Source organism: Nipponia nippon, unplaced genomic scaffold, assembly GCF_047370975.1.
Source record: "Nipponia nippon isolate SJK-2023a ecotype South Korea unplaced genomic scaffold, ASM4737097v1 scaffold_2, whole genome shotgun sequence".
NCBI classification, from domain to species: Eukaryota; Metazoa; Chordata; class Aves; order Pelecaniformes; family Threskiornithidae; genus Nipponia; species Nipponia nippon.
In genome coordinates, this window is record NW_028262336.1 from 72,168,824 (window position 1) to 72,184,332 (window position 15,509).

The window sequence follows — 15,509 nt, forward strand, 5'->3', positions numbered from 1 at the left end:
GTAGTTTGCAGCTGCTGGACTGTGTTCAGAGTTCTGCCCGTACAAAGTCCAGAAGCTTGACATATTTCTTGTCTCTTCTCCTTTGTTTCATAACTTCCTCTTTCCTCCACAGGTGAACATGAACCTGTCTAATATTTCATGGAGGTGGTAGAGAAAGATGGGAAGGACAATTTTAGCTAAAAAAAGCAGGGAATTTTGCCTGCATTGTTTGAAGAAAGGTCAAAAGATTCTGACCAGCTACAGTTATGTGAAGATGTATCAAGCCAAGAAAACATCTGTTTTGAACTCTAGTTTGCAAACCACTAAATTTTTAAAACTGTGACACAGTGATTGTCCCAGGTGTGGGATTCACCTCCAGACTACCGGATCTGCCTGTGAGCTAAGTGTTGAAACTGTCATCAAGTTGATAGAGGTCTAGTCAATACAGGCAGTGGAGCCCGGTGAGATCTTTAGTTGACTGCTTTGTCTTTAGATGCCCACGTTGTGATTACTTCAATAGCTTCTAAACATCATTAATTGAATTAATTGACTAAGTGTTCAATGAAGTTGTCCACATATGGACATTCAGTAACATATGAGATGTCAGATGATGTCCAAGACATCGTCTTGAGGATGACTGGTAATAGAGAAATTTGTGCAGGGGACCCATACCCTGCTGGAGCAGCAGCTGGAAGCAAGACAAAACACTCCGAGGCATGGCAGGTGGAACTGGCCACCTCTGTACAAGCAATTTAATTGAGTCCTACATCTCCACTGATTATGAGGAAGGCTTGGACACATGGCTCACATGTAGGCACTGAAGTGAGCACATAAGAATAGGTGTCTACAATAAGAAATCAGATCCTATTTTAGATTTTAAAATAGACAGCTTTGCAATTCTGAAAACTTCATGGCACTTACCTTCTTTTTCAAAAGTCCCCGAAGATCTGCAACTCTAGGTGTCTAAATGCTGAAAAATATCCAGATCCTGAGTCAAAAGGATAACAAAGTGTGGCTTTGACTAAGAGTTAATACAAGGAAGATTAAGGCACTGATTCCCATCAAGTGGAAAATGCCAGGAGAGAGACTGTCAAAAGTAGCCACAGACTTTTCAGCACAGCATTTTTTTTCTCTGAAAATACAAAAAGTTTCTTTGCAGTTACTGGATAAAAATTTCTGATCTCTGTGCTCTACAACTGGCATTTCATTATTTCTCTCTTGACTTCAGTAGGAGCTGCAGGCTTCCAGAGTTACTGAAAATGAGGCAATGGATATCAATTCTAAATATGGATTTAGGAATCTAACTTAGGAAGAGATCATAGACAATCCCAACAGTCTTTCCATAGGTCTTCCCTTTATGTATGACCATTCTGTATAGTATATAGCTAAGTGTATTTTATTATACCATTAATAATCAAATAAGCCATCCTGTTCATTAGCCAAATAAAGAATTTATTGTTTGAGTATTTAACGTTCTCTTTTATTATGGACACTAAGAATTTATGTAACTTGGTATTCAAGTAACCTGTGTACAAGGACATGAAAAGTTTATGTGCAAGTCACTTTTTGATGTCAAGAAAATAATTTCTAGCTGTTAAAAGCAGACTACAACGATTTATATTTACAGGAAAAAAAAAGATGTTACCCTCTTTGTCACAGCAAGAAGCCTCTATACAGAAGTTAGACCCCAGAACTTTCCATTGTCTCTGCTGGGAAAAACTGGATTGTCATTTTAATGGAGTTAGGTAGGACCTATTTTTAGGAAACAATTTTTATCTGGTTTTTTTTACAAGAAAATTGCACAGGTATTCAAATGATATCTCTGTTGTCTTCTGACAGTGTTATGTGGTATCATCCTCCGTAATATAATGCTTAAAATCCATTGGCATTAAAATGTTCATGATTTGGCTAAGATAAGCTGTGTTTTATAAGACATACAGTAATTTTCTTAAATGGCATAATGCTTCAGTTCAGTGTAGTGTAATGTAACGCCCTCTGTAACGAGTGTAGCACAATGTATTTTTCTAGCATGCTAGTATGATTGGCAGTGATGACACTTTTTTTGTTCCAGATCTCGCTTTGGATCCCTACTCCTATCATTTATGTGTTTAAATCCAAAAGAAGGTGACATAGTGGAGAAGAGTGAAAACCAAAGTCATAGTGGGGAAAGAATGTGCCTGGGACGCCTTTTGCCATCAAGCATGATTATCCCATGGTGTCAAGGATAGCATTTATCCAAGCCTTACAGTCAACTGGCAAATAGAGTGGTCACTCCAATAGCATGTAGTTTTTTTCATGTTTTCAAGAAAAACGGAGATTCAGTTTATTAAAAAGTATGAAATATTACCAGCTGGGTCTTGTGTGAGTTTCTCTGAATGATTGTGTAGCACAAAATGAGCAATAAGCCATGCACTGCATAAACTTAAAATTGCAGCATTCCTGGAAGGTTAAAATATTTTTCCAAAGTTGGCCAAAGTGCCATTTCTCAGCCATCAGAGGAGTTGTCAGTTCTCTTTCAATGGAAACTTCTCTTTTCCTTAAGCAAATCTGTTTCACTGTAGTCAGCAAAATAAAGATACGCATGCTCTGTTTCACTGTAGCATGCTTACTAACCAACCACCTGAATGAAACACTTGTTTCTGCCAAAGTAGTGTAAAATATGTTTGCCAAAATTCAGGAAAAGCAAAACGAAACAAATGAGCAAACAAGTGAAAAAAAGAACACAACAAAATGCTGCAAGTTCAATGCATTCCCAGAGAGCAGACATTTCATGTTACAGGATATCAGCAATGTGCAGCTTTTCATTTCAGACCACATATGGTCCTAGTTATGTAGAACAACATTCAAAGATGTGCTCTAAGTCTTGAGTGTGTACATAAATATTTTGCCACATACAGCCCTGAAAGGGAGCTGCCCTAAAATGACAGCTGTACTTGTACTATTCCCTTCTTTATTGCTGAGAAGCTGGTTTTACTGATGATTAGTGCTTTGCTTGACCCTTTTCACACTTAGTGAAGTCTTGAGGGACCATAAATTCTACAACAAACTGGAAAAACTTCCAAGATGGGCCTTGATAAGGCACAGAGAAAGTTCATCAGATGACCGGTTATGTTGCAGAGTGGGAACCGTTGCCTTGGACATACCATGTTTTCATGGAAAGTCCATTGCTGTTTTATTGTTATTGTTTGTTACACTGTGCACTTGCTTCCCAGAAGGCCAAGCGAACTTATCTGAACACGCTACCTCAGAAAATATCATTTATACTGAAAACTCTGTATCATTATATTTCTTTGTAGGGCCTGTACTAGACAACGCATGCTGAGTGGATCCTTTGAGGGGCAGCCTGCAAAGGAAAGGTCAATACTTAGTGTCCAGCATCATATACGACAAGAACGCAGGTAAACACAGACAGAAAAGGTGGTTTAAAAATATTCTTAAAATAAAGGTGATGCAAAGAATTACATTTGAGCAATACCTAACGTGTGAAAAACTGAAATGACTTACTTGTACAAAGAACTGAATTCTACATTCTTCATTGTAACCATAATGAAATTCATTGTACTGTATAAATGGAAAAAATGCCTTTTTATTTCAAATGTCATTTCCTTCGCCAACTACAAAGCTATCAATTTAAAGATCAGAAGGAAAGAAATTGGCTTATGTTAGACCGGATTGAAAACAATTGAAGAACTTATAAGCTTCTGATGTTAGTGAGAGAAAAATGATAAGAATTTGAGATATTGGGTGCTGGAGAGCAGTGCTTTATAATGGCCATCCTATAAAGGTCAAAATTTCATCTTGAGATGTATCGTTAAATTGATTATGATTGTTTCAGGTCACTGAGACATGGTTCCAACAGCCAGCGAATCAGTAGAGGAAAATCTCTTGAAACGTTGACTCAAGATGTAAGTCCTCATAGAAATGATTGTTTCAATTTGAGAATATAAGAAATAAGAATATGTACTATATAATAAACGCTTGTGTAAGACTAATGTCTATCTATGATCTTGTTTACAATTTGTCTTTTGAAAGGAAATCATAAAACAAATACTGTAATTGCATTAGAATTATCTTCCAAACAATTGACATGGTTATTTCAGTGATAGACTTACTGATTTTGAAACACTTGCTGAGACAGATTCACTGAAGCTGTAGACACTACATTAGGAATACAACAATTGCTACCCAGGACATCTTAAAAAGCCTTACTCTGGAATTACAGAAATCACTCAGGCTGGCAAAACAGCACTTCAAAATTTCCGATGGAAGTTTAACAATATTTTTCAAACACAAGAACTGTCAGACAAAAGGACAAAATCTAAAAGGGAGAACAGTAATCACAGATTTCACTGTGATATAGTTTCATGCAGTTAAGTGCATTTTCACTTCTGCAAATTCATAATGATATTTTGTGGATCTCTGTGACTATGAAAATTCAGGGGGTGATATTAGTCCCTTCGTTTCCAAACTATGATAGTCATTTTCTAGATGTGCTTCATACTTAGAAACAACTGCATAAGAAGTAATTAATGAATTATTCTGCATGGTGGTAGAAAGCAACTGTAGGTTACTAATCTTTTAAACCAAATGTGGCTTCGCTTGTGTCCAATAGTAAGGGTAACACCCAGCATTTCCCCTCCAGGAGTGCTCCAAAGACTCACTTAACTCTGAATAGTAATACTGACTGTACCCTCCACTGGATGAGCTCAGGCAACCGTCCTCCCTCCCTCTCCCCTCTCTCTGCGCTCTGTACTCGCTAACTGTGTGTTCTGCACAACTTGCTGCCTGGCAGCACATGCAGCAGGCTTGAGAAGCTGAAAGGGTGTCTAAAGCCTTTTCTTTCCCAGTCTTTGCCCTTAGTAACTTTGATGGTATTCATTCCAGTTCAGAGAGATCTGCTGAGCTTACAAGACCTTTGCTTTTAAAGTTAAAAGTTACATTAGATGGGACTTCACGCATGAAATTAAAACTGAAATTAACCTTGATGAAAATAAGCAGCCTTGTGCCGTAGATAGAAAATACTGTACAATATGCTTGACTGAGTTGATGTGCAGTGCATTTGGAAATAAAGATTTTTCATTTGAATCTTTCTATGTAAAATACCGTATCTTGCTTTCATCTGAAACATTAAAAAACAACAACCCACAGACCTCATTTAAAAGAAATCATTTTGCTTCTAGCACTCCAACACAGTGAGATACAGAAATGCACAGAGAGAAGACAGTGAGATAAAGATGATCCAAGAAAAAAAAGAACAAGCTGAAATGAAAAGGTATTTAAAAATCAAAATCTGAGTGCACACTTTCCTGTATTAAGTATTCTCTGTATGAAGTAAAAAGTATTGAGAGTCATGATGAAAAAAGAACGAAGTATAAGGGATATTTTTGCCAGGTATAATGCATATCACTTAATAATTTACATTCTGTCTTTCAAAAGGAAAGTCCAGGAAGAGGAGCTGCGAGAGAATCATCCATATTTTGATAAACCACTTTTCATAGTTGGTCGTGAGCACCGATTCAGGAATTTCTGCCGAGTGGTGGTACGAGCTCGCTTTAATGCGTAAGTTTATTCCGTATCAACAACTGGTTTCAACAAGTGCGTACTTTCATGTCCTCAGAAATCTAGGTCTAACTTTTATTTTGAAAGGAAAACTGCATATAATGTGGTCACCACACAAGCTGGCAGTCAGTTGCCTATGGTATAGCCTTGCTGTTGGAAGAAAGGAAGCAATAAAATGCTGTGTAAGGGCAGACATGTTTGAGCAGTCTGTGATGCTGAGATGGGACAAGGCTGTGGGGAAACTGCAGGCATGAACTGAGAGGAAAGGGTAATCTTTTATACACCCAGTTTTAGACCTTGGGAAATCAGCTTGCTATTCCCTTCCTATTCCTCATCATAAGGCAGGAAGTCTTTATACACCAACAGTTACTCAAAGAATAGAAAAAGGTGAAGAGAAATGAATCCGACCTATGCTCACCCGAAGACTGCTTAGCCTGTAATTAGAGACCCAGAATGGGATGGGGAGGTGTTCAGCTGTGGGAGATAAAAGGAGAAAAGCTGAGACTAGGTGAAAACCAGGAAGACTCTAAGTAAACTGTAGGCATATGCAAGTGTGGCAGATACAGATCTATGTACAAGCAGCTTGATATAAAATCATCTTACAGCTCTTCTTTTAAACCTCTGTCTATGGCTGGCACCCTAATTTTGGAGTGCATGTCACCTTGCAAACAGCCAGCATAAGACAGAAGATAGCTCAAGACAGAAGATAGCTCAAGGCTATGAGCTTGGCACTTGGAAGGCCTGGTTTCAGCACCTGCTTTACTGTTGATTTTCTCTGTGCCCTTCAACAAATTACTTCTAGGTAGAACAGGAAGGTTAGATACTCAGTTTTACAATACCCATATTTAAGTGTTCTGCCACCTCTGTAGAAGCACGACCTTGAGTTAGGTGCCTACTTTTCTATGCAACTGTAACTTGATTGCAGTTCGCTGGTCCGTGAAGCAGTTGCAGATTAAAACAGCAGAACAAAACACACAAACATGCATTCCAGTCCACTTATCAAATACATGTCAGTGCCTCTTAGCATTTTGGAGAGCTCGAGGGTAACAGGGTATTATCAACAGTTTAATTAAAATGTTTGCAATTATAAGAGTGAACTGATTTTGTTAAACAGTCATTTTTTCATTTATTTAAATCCTACCTACTTTATTCATTGTCCCACCCCGCTTGCCAAGTAAGGTATTCTAGATATCTTTCTCAAACCGGTAGGATACATATTTTCTTCTAGTAAAAAAGGCTGAGGAATGCCAATGTATACAATGTGGGGAAGAGGTTTGAGCTTAAGAAGATGCAAAAGTCAGTGGGTTCAGTGGGAAGGCACCAAAACCAGTATATTCTGTATACTGACTGGTGTAAGTGGTGAACCTGGCCTGTGGAAGATGCCTCTTGTTCTCCTTGTGTGCATCTTGGGTTCTTGTAACTCATAACCATGAAATCTCTTCTGGTAGTAATATCTCAAGTCAGGTCAGTCCATTTTTCACTTTAAGCTTAGCGAGGAAGTGATGGCAATTTCACATCCCAGTGGCTAGAGCCCTCACATGGAATATAGGATACCTCAGTGCAGATCCTGTCTTGGCATGATTTGCTACAAGGATTTGAAAGACAAGTGAAAAATGCCCCTAACCAGTGGGGCAGGGGAGGCTTCTTGGATAGGATTCTTGTAGCTTCTCCTGCTGAAGCCATTCAGCTTTCTATAGAAAGGCTAAATACTTGCTGGAGCAAGAACTTAACTCATGCCACCTAGATATGTGCTTATTACTCCCTCTCTCTGGCTGCCTAATGGGTGTTTGGATATGGTAGGTGAAGCACAGCAATTTCATAGGAAAATTCAGATATGGAGAATCTAGAAACATTCGTCAGAAAATGATTGAAGTAATAAAAGAAATAGGACTTCTGGAAAGATTTTTTTGTGTCAACTGAGGATATGGTCCAAGAGGTTTTGAAGTAAAAGGAAAGAACTCCTGAGGAAGCACTTTGGAACATAAAATTCAGTAGCAGGTTATCCTCCCCATCCCCAAGCAAAACAGAAAATTAAGTCCTTGCTTACAAAAGCAAGACCCAAAAACCTAGCAGTTTAAAGAATCGTTAGAGGAATTACAGATAGGCCGTGAATTAAAGTGACACTAGCTGTGTTGATAATAAGACTAAAATTGCATAGAATAAAATGAAACTTATACAGATATTTAAAATTAAGCCAAGATAAAATGTAGCCTTGATTTTGGATATAAATTACTTTGAGGTGATGGATGCATGGTATAATTATAATACTGACTAAAATAAAATGTAAATGACTGTATCTTTTCTTCTTTTTATAGTTCTAAAACAGATCCTGTTACTGGAGCTGTGAAAAATACCAAATACCATCAGCTTTAGTAAGCACTGCAAAAGTAACTTTGCTTGATCGAATAAGCCTGCAGTATAAGTGTGTGAGCACACACATGCATGTATGTGTGTATGTGTGCATGCACATGTGTATTTCTTTTTTTTCCCCAAAAAGGTTTCTGTTTCCATGGAGTTTTCTGGGGAGGAGGATGAATAGGAAGAAGATTTTTTTATCAGACTTTTCTTCTTCACTTGCATGTAACTTCCCTAGTTTTACTACTCATTTCTGAAATATTTAAATCTTTGACACTCCTCAGCTTAATTTATTTTTCATAGGAAAGCACTTAACTGTGGTGTAGACACAATACAAGTGACATAGCACTCTTGGCATTTCTGTAATGGTTATCCTTATGTATTGTTCACAGTGACTTACTGGGTTTGGTTACGTACCTGGACTGGGTCATGATCATTGTTACTATATGCTCCTGCATTTCCATGATGTTTGAATCCCCCTTTAGAAGAGTTATGCATGCTCCAACACTCCAGGTACTGTCACGGAATCATTTTACAGTTAATGAAGCACAGTCACCTTGTTTTTCTCCACTGCCTATTCCTAAATTATGACTGTTCTCTGCTTTGATTTTCAGATTGCTGAATATGTTTTTGTAATATTCATGAGCATTGAGCTTAATCTGAAGATTATGGCAGATGGCTTGTTTTTTACGCCAACAGCTGTCATTAGGGACTTTGGAGGAGTTATGGACATATTTATATATCTTGTAAGTTTTTATATTTATGGGAGATTTCTGTAGCGTCCCTCATTTCGATATCTTTGGATATAGAAGTGTTTGGTAATGTTAAAAAGTTTGGCTCTACACCCTGGTGCAAATGCAGTAGTGTAATTTGTGTTCAAACACTACTGTTTTCATGTGCAGTCCTGTTAGTTATGTGTACAAATACTTGTTTAGACATCTAAAAATACAGTGACATGTGATAAGCACCTGGCAGTTTAGCGTAGGGCTATTGTGTGACCCCTTTTAATCATTTATTTGTTGATATGCTTTAAGTATCAGACCTGATTTCATTCCAAAGCTTGAGATCTCTGACCTTGCTTCAGCATTTTTATGCAAGAGAATCTATATTTTATCTATTTCTTAGCCACTCATTGCTTCCTCCTCTCTCAATAGTTCTCCTGCTTTATAGAAGGTGTTTCAAAAGCCTCTAGCATTTCACAGAAGGGCATATCCTTGTTGCTGGTGTTGCTATAGCAGAGAGAAAGCAAAGCAGCATCTTTCTGTATTCCATACCTATCAGTGGTGGTTCTCAGGAAAAAATTGTTCTACTGCTTTCTTTGTCCCCCGGAAATTTCTTCCATTCCATTCAAATCCAAGAGAAGGGGGTCCATTTCTCCTTCATGTATGCCAATAAACACCACAGAATGTGTCAAAACCAGTACTCGGTATAATACAGTATGAAATATTTTCTAACTGAAGAAATTACTAAGCGAAGTGGCTTTGATGGGTTTAGATTAAATCTTTCAGAGATTAATCCACCAGACAGATGTGCTGCATAAAATTTGTCACGATCAATTTGTATCAAAGATTCCATTGTTAGCATAAATAAAAATATGCATACTTATACAAAACTCCTACTGTAGTATGCATAATCAGTATGTGCATTAGTTTCTTGAAATCCCTCTGAATCCCTCTGCTTCTCTGAAGGAAAATTTAGGTGGTGTAGCTTGGATATTCCAAATGTGCCTGTGGTGGTCTTAAAAGAATATGAAAGAAAGTCAGAAGCACTGGCAAATCTTTTTGTTCTGGTGGGGTACCTGTCTTTTAACACTGTTGTTTTTAACTAATTATATTATGTTTTAAATCGTTGGTGGTATCAGCTTGATCCTCCATTTTTTGTGCACTCCCACCTCTGTCCCCCTATAACAACATTGGCTTTATAAATACGTTTTAAAAAGTAAGAAGTAATTAACAGACTTTATAATCAATAACCATCTGTCAGAGATTGTTCAGGCTACAAGACCCAGCTATGCTGCTTGAAAACACTTTCGAATGCATAATATTTGTGTGGTAAAACCACGCAGTGACAAAACTACTTATGCCTGTAACAAAGTGGTAGGAAAAACTGGAGAGGAAACTGTTAACAGACTTTCCAGGTGAGGATATCTCAGTTTCAGGATAGAATCTGTTTGAAATGAGAAGGGGGGGAAGAGGTGATGCTGCCCACTCCAAGAAGATAGTTCGTTTCCCTGCTCTGAATCAGCCAATTTGATTTCTTCTTTTGGAACTGTTCCATCTGCTGAAACGAATAAAATAATAGATTTTGAGTCAAAGGGGAAGACAGAGGCTGAAGCTGATGCCCATTAGGTAGGACAGTCAGCCAGGGCACAGTAATCCAAGTCCTTTTTCTAAATTAGGCTTTTTTTGCCTTAATCTTCCCTTTAATTTTAAGGAAGAGAAGTGTTTATTGATCTTCTGTGCTGTGTCTATGTCAAGTAAGGTGTTGTAAACCTCATCCTTCTTTGCCTTTTTCTGCTCTGTCTCCTCAAGGTAAGTTTGATATTCCTGTGCTGGATGCCTCAGAACGTCCCTGCCAAATCGGGAGCTCAGCTCTTAATGGTACTCCGCTGCCTCCGACCTCTTCGAATTTTCAAACTGGTCCCTCAGATGAGGAAAGTGGTGCGAGAACTGTTTAGTGGCTTTAAGGAAATCTTTTTGGTATGTGCCAATTATTTTGTTCTTGTTGTTAAAAAGAAGATATGGAGGAGTAATAAGATACTGTTTTGCTCTAAGGTTTGTTTTCTAATCTTTTCTCCATTGTTTGTTTACTTTTCATTGTAGCTATCACTGCAGATGACCACAGGACAGGTTAAAAATTAGGAATATAAGTAACTAACTCATTGACTTTTATACTGAATAAACCTGCTGTAATAATTCTTTTATAAATTATATTATTCATTCCATATATATACATAATTACATAGGAGGACTACTGAAATAAAATCTACCCCTATTCACAGTTCTAGTTGGGGAAGGAAGATGAGAAGTAGGGTATGGCAGCTCTGCAAGATTAAAAGTAAACCTGGTTTCCGAGCTGAAGGTCTCTACCTCCCAAGTTTTTTGAGAGGCAACCAGTGACAATGCAGTTGTTCATCACAGATCTGGATCTCATTGTTATGTCATTGTTGTTATTCTTATGATCATGATTATGCAGTTGTAGTAGTAGTAATAATAGTAGTAATAATAGTAATAATAGTAACAGTAACAGTAATAAAGGAGTCTGTGATTGCTTGATCGGAACCTAATCTATTGTCTTGGGACCCAACTTTCCCTAAGTGATATGTGTCACCCTAAACAACAGACATTTTATTCCTGAACAGAATTCTGTCACGTTGTTATAAAAAGCTAAGCTACAAAATATTTGCAGACAGTAGTAGGACAAGGACAAAAAGTATAAAGCTAGTTAGCATTTCATAGCTACTGTATCTTATTAAAGATATTTACATCATAATTTACTCATGCATATCTTTATTGTAGCTATCCTGGATTTAAATATCTAACAATGGCTTACTCAGATTAATTAGTAGAGCCTGATTCAGCAAACAGAAACAGCACATCTTTAAGTACTTGAAGAGTTTTCTTTAAAGTGGATGGCAGTTCTTATGTATGCAGAATTTAGCAAGGTTGTACGCTGAGTGCAAAAAAGCTTTGATCCTTATCTGCAATTCTTGGATGCTATGTTAATAATAATAATATTAATAATAACACAGCACCTGGTTACTGGATCAGAACTTAAAGGAACACGTTGGTCATGAAAGCCTTATCTCCAGGTGTATGCAACAAAACAATCCTCCCTGCAGTTCATGGAAGGATATGACCCCTTTTCTCAAGTCTGCAGGAGGAGAGCTTGACAAGTCTAACTTCATCTTTACAGGTTTCTATCCTTTTGCTGACATTAATGCTTGTTTTCGCAAGCTTTGGAGTGCAGCTGTTTGCTGGGAAACTGGCTAAATGCAATGATCCGCACATCATCTCTAGGGTAAGAACTGCTTTCCTGCTTCAAAATAACAGTATGCTGTGCCATTTCTGCCTGCTGGGGAAAGCAAGTGGCCCCAGAGCTATCAAGCAAGTGGCAATCAGAGCTATCAACTGAGAGATGGAGATCTTGGGCACTCTTTTGTTCAGAAGCAGGATGATGGAGGTGATGAAGGAGTGAGTGAATGAGGGCAAGGCTGGGTTTTCATGTAAAAAAGTAAAGCAAGTCCAGATATTGGGGACTGTCTAAAAAAGCTGTCAAATTTGTGCCATATTATCTGCAAAGGACTGGATGTCAGATGGAATTAACCACAGAAAATGACACCTTTGCATTCATAGGTCAGCAGCTAAAAAGGACGTTAGGCTGCTAGAGGTCAAAAGCACTGGGAATGTTATGTAGGTTACATGAAGAAAGTTAGCTGTCTGTCTTACTCCGTTTGGAGAAATATCATCACCTAAAGAGAGCAATGGTCTTTAGGAAAGAGGTGAACAGCTAGATGGGCTTGCAAAATGAAAAGCACTCTCAGTCATGGAAGAAGGGTTTTTTGAATTCTTCCCAAGATGCATTTTTCATTTGGATAAAGGTCCATGACTATTAATCCCAGACCTGTAAATAACCCTTCATTTGTGTTTACATTGCTTCCCCATCATAGCAAGTGTGCTGTCTCTACTGGCATTTTGGCATCTCTCACAGGCCATTATTTAATCTCAGGCTGTGGTTTATTTCACTATAGGAAGATTGTCATGGCATCTTCAGAATAAATGTAAGTGTTTCCAAAAATCTCAACTTAAAGCTAAGACCTGGAGAGAAAAAGCCTGGATTTTGGGTGCCACGAGTCTGGTGAGTTGCTACATATTGGCTTATCTTTCAGCTTTTGATGTAGACTATGGCTTAAATCTCACAGTGTTAAACTACTGATGGAGGATTTTTATTGTAAGTCAGATGATATTAAGGGTAAAAATTGTGGTATATTTAGTCAAAAGCCAGATATATGAAACTTTTCCAGTCTTAACTTGCTGTTCTATTTGTAAAGCAAAATGGAAAAAAATACCCGTAGGTACTGAACCCAGATAGGAATTAGATGTGCTTATTATTACAGTGGCAGTTATTGGCTTGAACCAAGATTATCACTTAATTGTGCATTAGTACTATTATGAAGACATACTGAGAGCCATACCTCAACAACAGAACCTAAATCAGCCTGCCTACAGCTACCCACAAAAAAACAATGAGCAAGTCATGCCTAAAAACAGTCTTTCTCCTCTATGGCCATTAACCATGCAGCTAGCAACTTCTTTCTGTTTCCCATGCAGGGAATCCTTGTGGTCTATCTGGTGCAGTAATGCCATAAAAGTTATTTAAGAGCTAATGTTATGTTTATGGTTAGTATTCTGATAAAGTCCGTTTAATATTTCCCAACACGTGAACAGGCAAAAAAACCTCTTTTTAATTGTTTAGACTTTTAAGTTCATTGGCATTTTGCAAAATCAGCTAAACAGCCACAATTATTTTAATTGACTATGTGCGTGGATAAAGAATGTACCAGCAGTGGTAGATTCAGCGCCATCCTACACTAATGAAATAATATGCTGTGATTTGAACAGTCAGTGAAACTCTGACATCTGCAGAAGTCTTTGTTTCTGTATGCTTCAGACAAATTCTTCCTTGACTAAGCAAATTCAATCCTCTTCAGCTTGATTCAGAAATAAGCAAAAACTATCTTAATCAGCATAACTGTAAACTTTGAGGAATGTTTTGTTATTGCAGAAAAATATTTTGCTGCAAGGACATTTATACCACCTGTTGGCTGTGTCAGGCCAGATTTTCAAAAGCCGGATGTCAGTATAAGGACCACATTTAAAAGAAATATCTACATCAGAGAGCTCTCTTTTTCATTCAATGGCTGGATTTTCAGAAGCACCAAACACTTAACAATTCTTCTGGAATACAACTATTTACCTTGTCAATTCTTGAACATTAATTGGGCTCCTTGGATTACCTATCTGAGATTGTAGAGGCAGAGCAATGTGCTAACCTAGCCCGAAGCGGGTAGTTTTAATGTTCATCCTCTTGAATCTCAACTAATACAAAAGGTCAGAGTATATGATACAGGAAAGCCAAGAAGAGGTGATGTCCTCTCAGGAAGTTTTGCTTTAGACCATGAGTTCGCAATAATAATGAAATAAGGAACAACATTTTCTAAACGATCTCACTGACTTTGGAGACCGAATCATTTATATGGGTTTGAGACTGGTCTCCTTCAGGTAAATTTATTTTAGAATCTGGCCAATGCCATCAGATCCATTTTTTGATGAATACTGTATTTTGCTAATTTCATTGACAAAACCACTAAAATGCAGCAACATGTTATAAGCTTTATTACTGTGAATCAGATTCTGAGTAACAAAATGAAACATGCGTAGGGATCAAAAAAACTGTGCTGTACATATTTATTACTGTTGCTATTGTTTTGTTATTCAAAGGCTTTCACACCAGCTTTGCAAGGTATTTAAAAGTTAGTTAGACTATGAAGAATCAAGGTAACAAATAGAAAGAACGATTTTATTGCTGAAGTTACACCTATTTGTGTACTGCATTTCAGGGCAAATCCTCGGAATTTTAATTTTGACAACGTGGGGAACGCAATGCTGGCCCTGTTCGAAGTTCTTTCATTAAAAGGCTGGGTGGAAGTCCGAGATGTTATTATTCATCGCGTTGGGCCGGTAAGGAAACACATCAGAGTCTTTGAATTCTACAACACATACTTTGATTTGTTTTAATGTTTAATCTTATTTTTGTCTATTCAGATCCATGGAATCTACATTCATGTTTTTGTATTCCTTGGCTGCATGATTGGACTGACCCTTTTTGTTGGAGTTGTCATCGCTAATTTCAATGAAAACAAGGTACTGGGTGAGGTGGTTTATTGTCTGTAGAACTGACTATAAGAAACCTGAAACTGATATGACGCTATCTACGTTACCTGGTAAGACTGCCTTTAAGACTGACTTACCAATCTTACATTCTGCAAGCCTGCAAGTATGACTTCAGACACACCTGATCCATATTTGCTACTCAAAAAAAACTCAAGCCTAGGATGATAGCAGTCCATCACACACCCTTTCAAAGCTGTCTAAGTTTATTTACAATGCAGCCATGTTGCCATATAGAGATTGAACCTAAAGCACAATGTGTTTACAGATGCTCCAGATTCTGCTGTTTTAGTCTGATGTAGGCATACATGCGGTGGCAGGTAAAAAGACATGTTACACTTGCACGTGTTACAACTAAGGGGTCCCGTTAGAGCCCTGCTATTGCAGTATTTCAGATCCAAAGTAAAGCTGCATGGCTTTTTCCTGGCAAACAGCAGACTACATTGTAAAATTAATTGTCCATCACTCAAACAAAAAAGTATCTAGTGTTCTAGGAAGAAACCGTTGTTCACATGGGCTTTGCGGATTACCCTGAAAAGTAGAAAAACCTGTCACCAGGTGAATTGTTACAGAGCAGCTCATGTCTACACTTGTTAAAGATAGCATCCTCTGGATGGGACTGCCGCATACACGCTGCACAGCCCTTAATCTGACTTTTTTTTCCGA

General features: G+C 37.9%; 1 protein-coding gene across 2 annotated transcripts in view; it reads left to right on the forward strand.

Moving 5' to 3' along the window:
• The window catches only part of NALCN (sodium leak channel, non-selective), a 246,181-nt gene that overhangs the window by 202,985 nt on the left and 27,687 nt on the right, over positions 1 to 15,509 (forward strand). For both annotated transcript variants that reach the window (XM_087758313.1, XM_087758314.1), the window contains exons 19-30: positions 3,276 to 3,377; positions 3,815 to 3,884; positions 5,160 to 5,251; positions 5,416 to 5,538; positions 7,854 to 7,910; positions 8,286 to 8,406; positions 8,508 to 8,639; positions 10,425 to 10,592; positions 11,809 to 11,913; positions 12,644 to 12,750; positions 14,513 to 14,633; positions 14,718 to 14,816. In XM_087758313.1, coding sequence (XP_087614439.1) covers positions 3,276 to 3,377; positions 3,815 to 3,884; positions 5,160 to 5,251; positions 5,416 to 5,538; positions 7,854 to 7,910; positions 8,286 to 8,406; positions 8,508 to 8,639; positions 10,425 to 10,592; positions 11,809 to 11,913; positions 12,644 to 12,750; positions 14,513 to 14,633; positions 14,718 to 14,816 — 1,297 coding nt within the window. The remainder of the gene's footprint in view (positions 1 to 3,275; positions 3,378 to 3,814; positions 3,885 to 5,159; positions 5,252 to 5,415; positions 5,539 to 7,853; positions 7,911 to 8,285; positions 8,407 to 8,507; positions 8,640 to 10,424; positions 10,593 to 11,808; positions 11,914 to 12,643; positions 12,751 to 14,512; positions 14,634 to 14,717; positions 14,817 to 15,509) is intronic.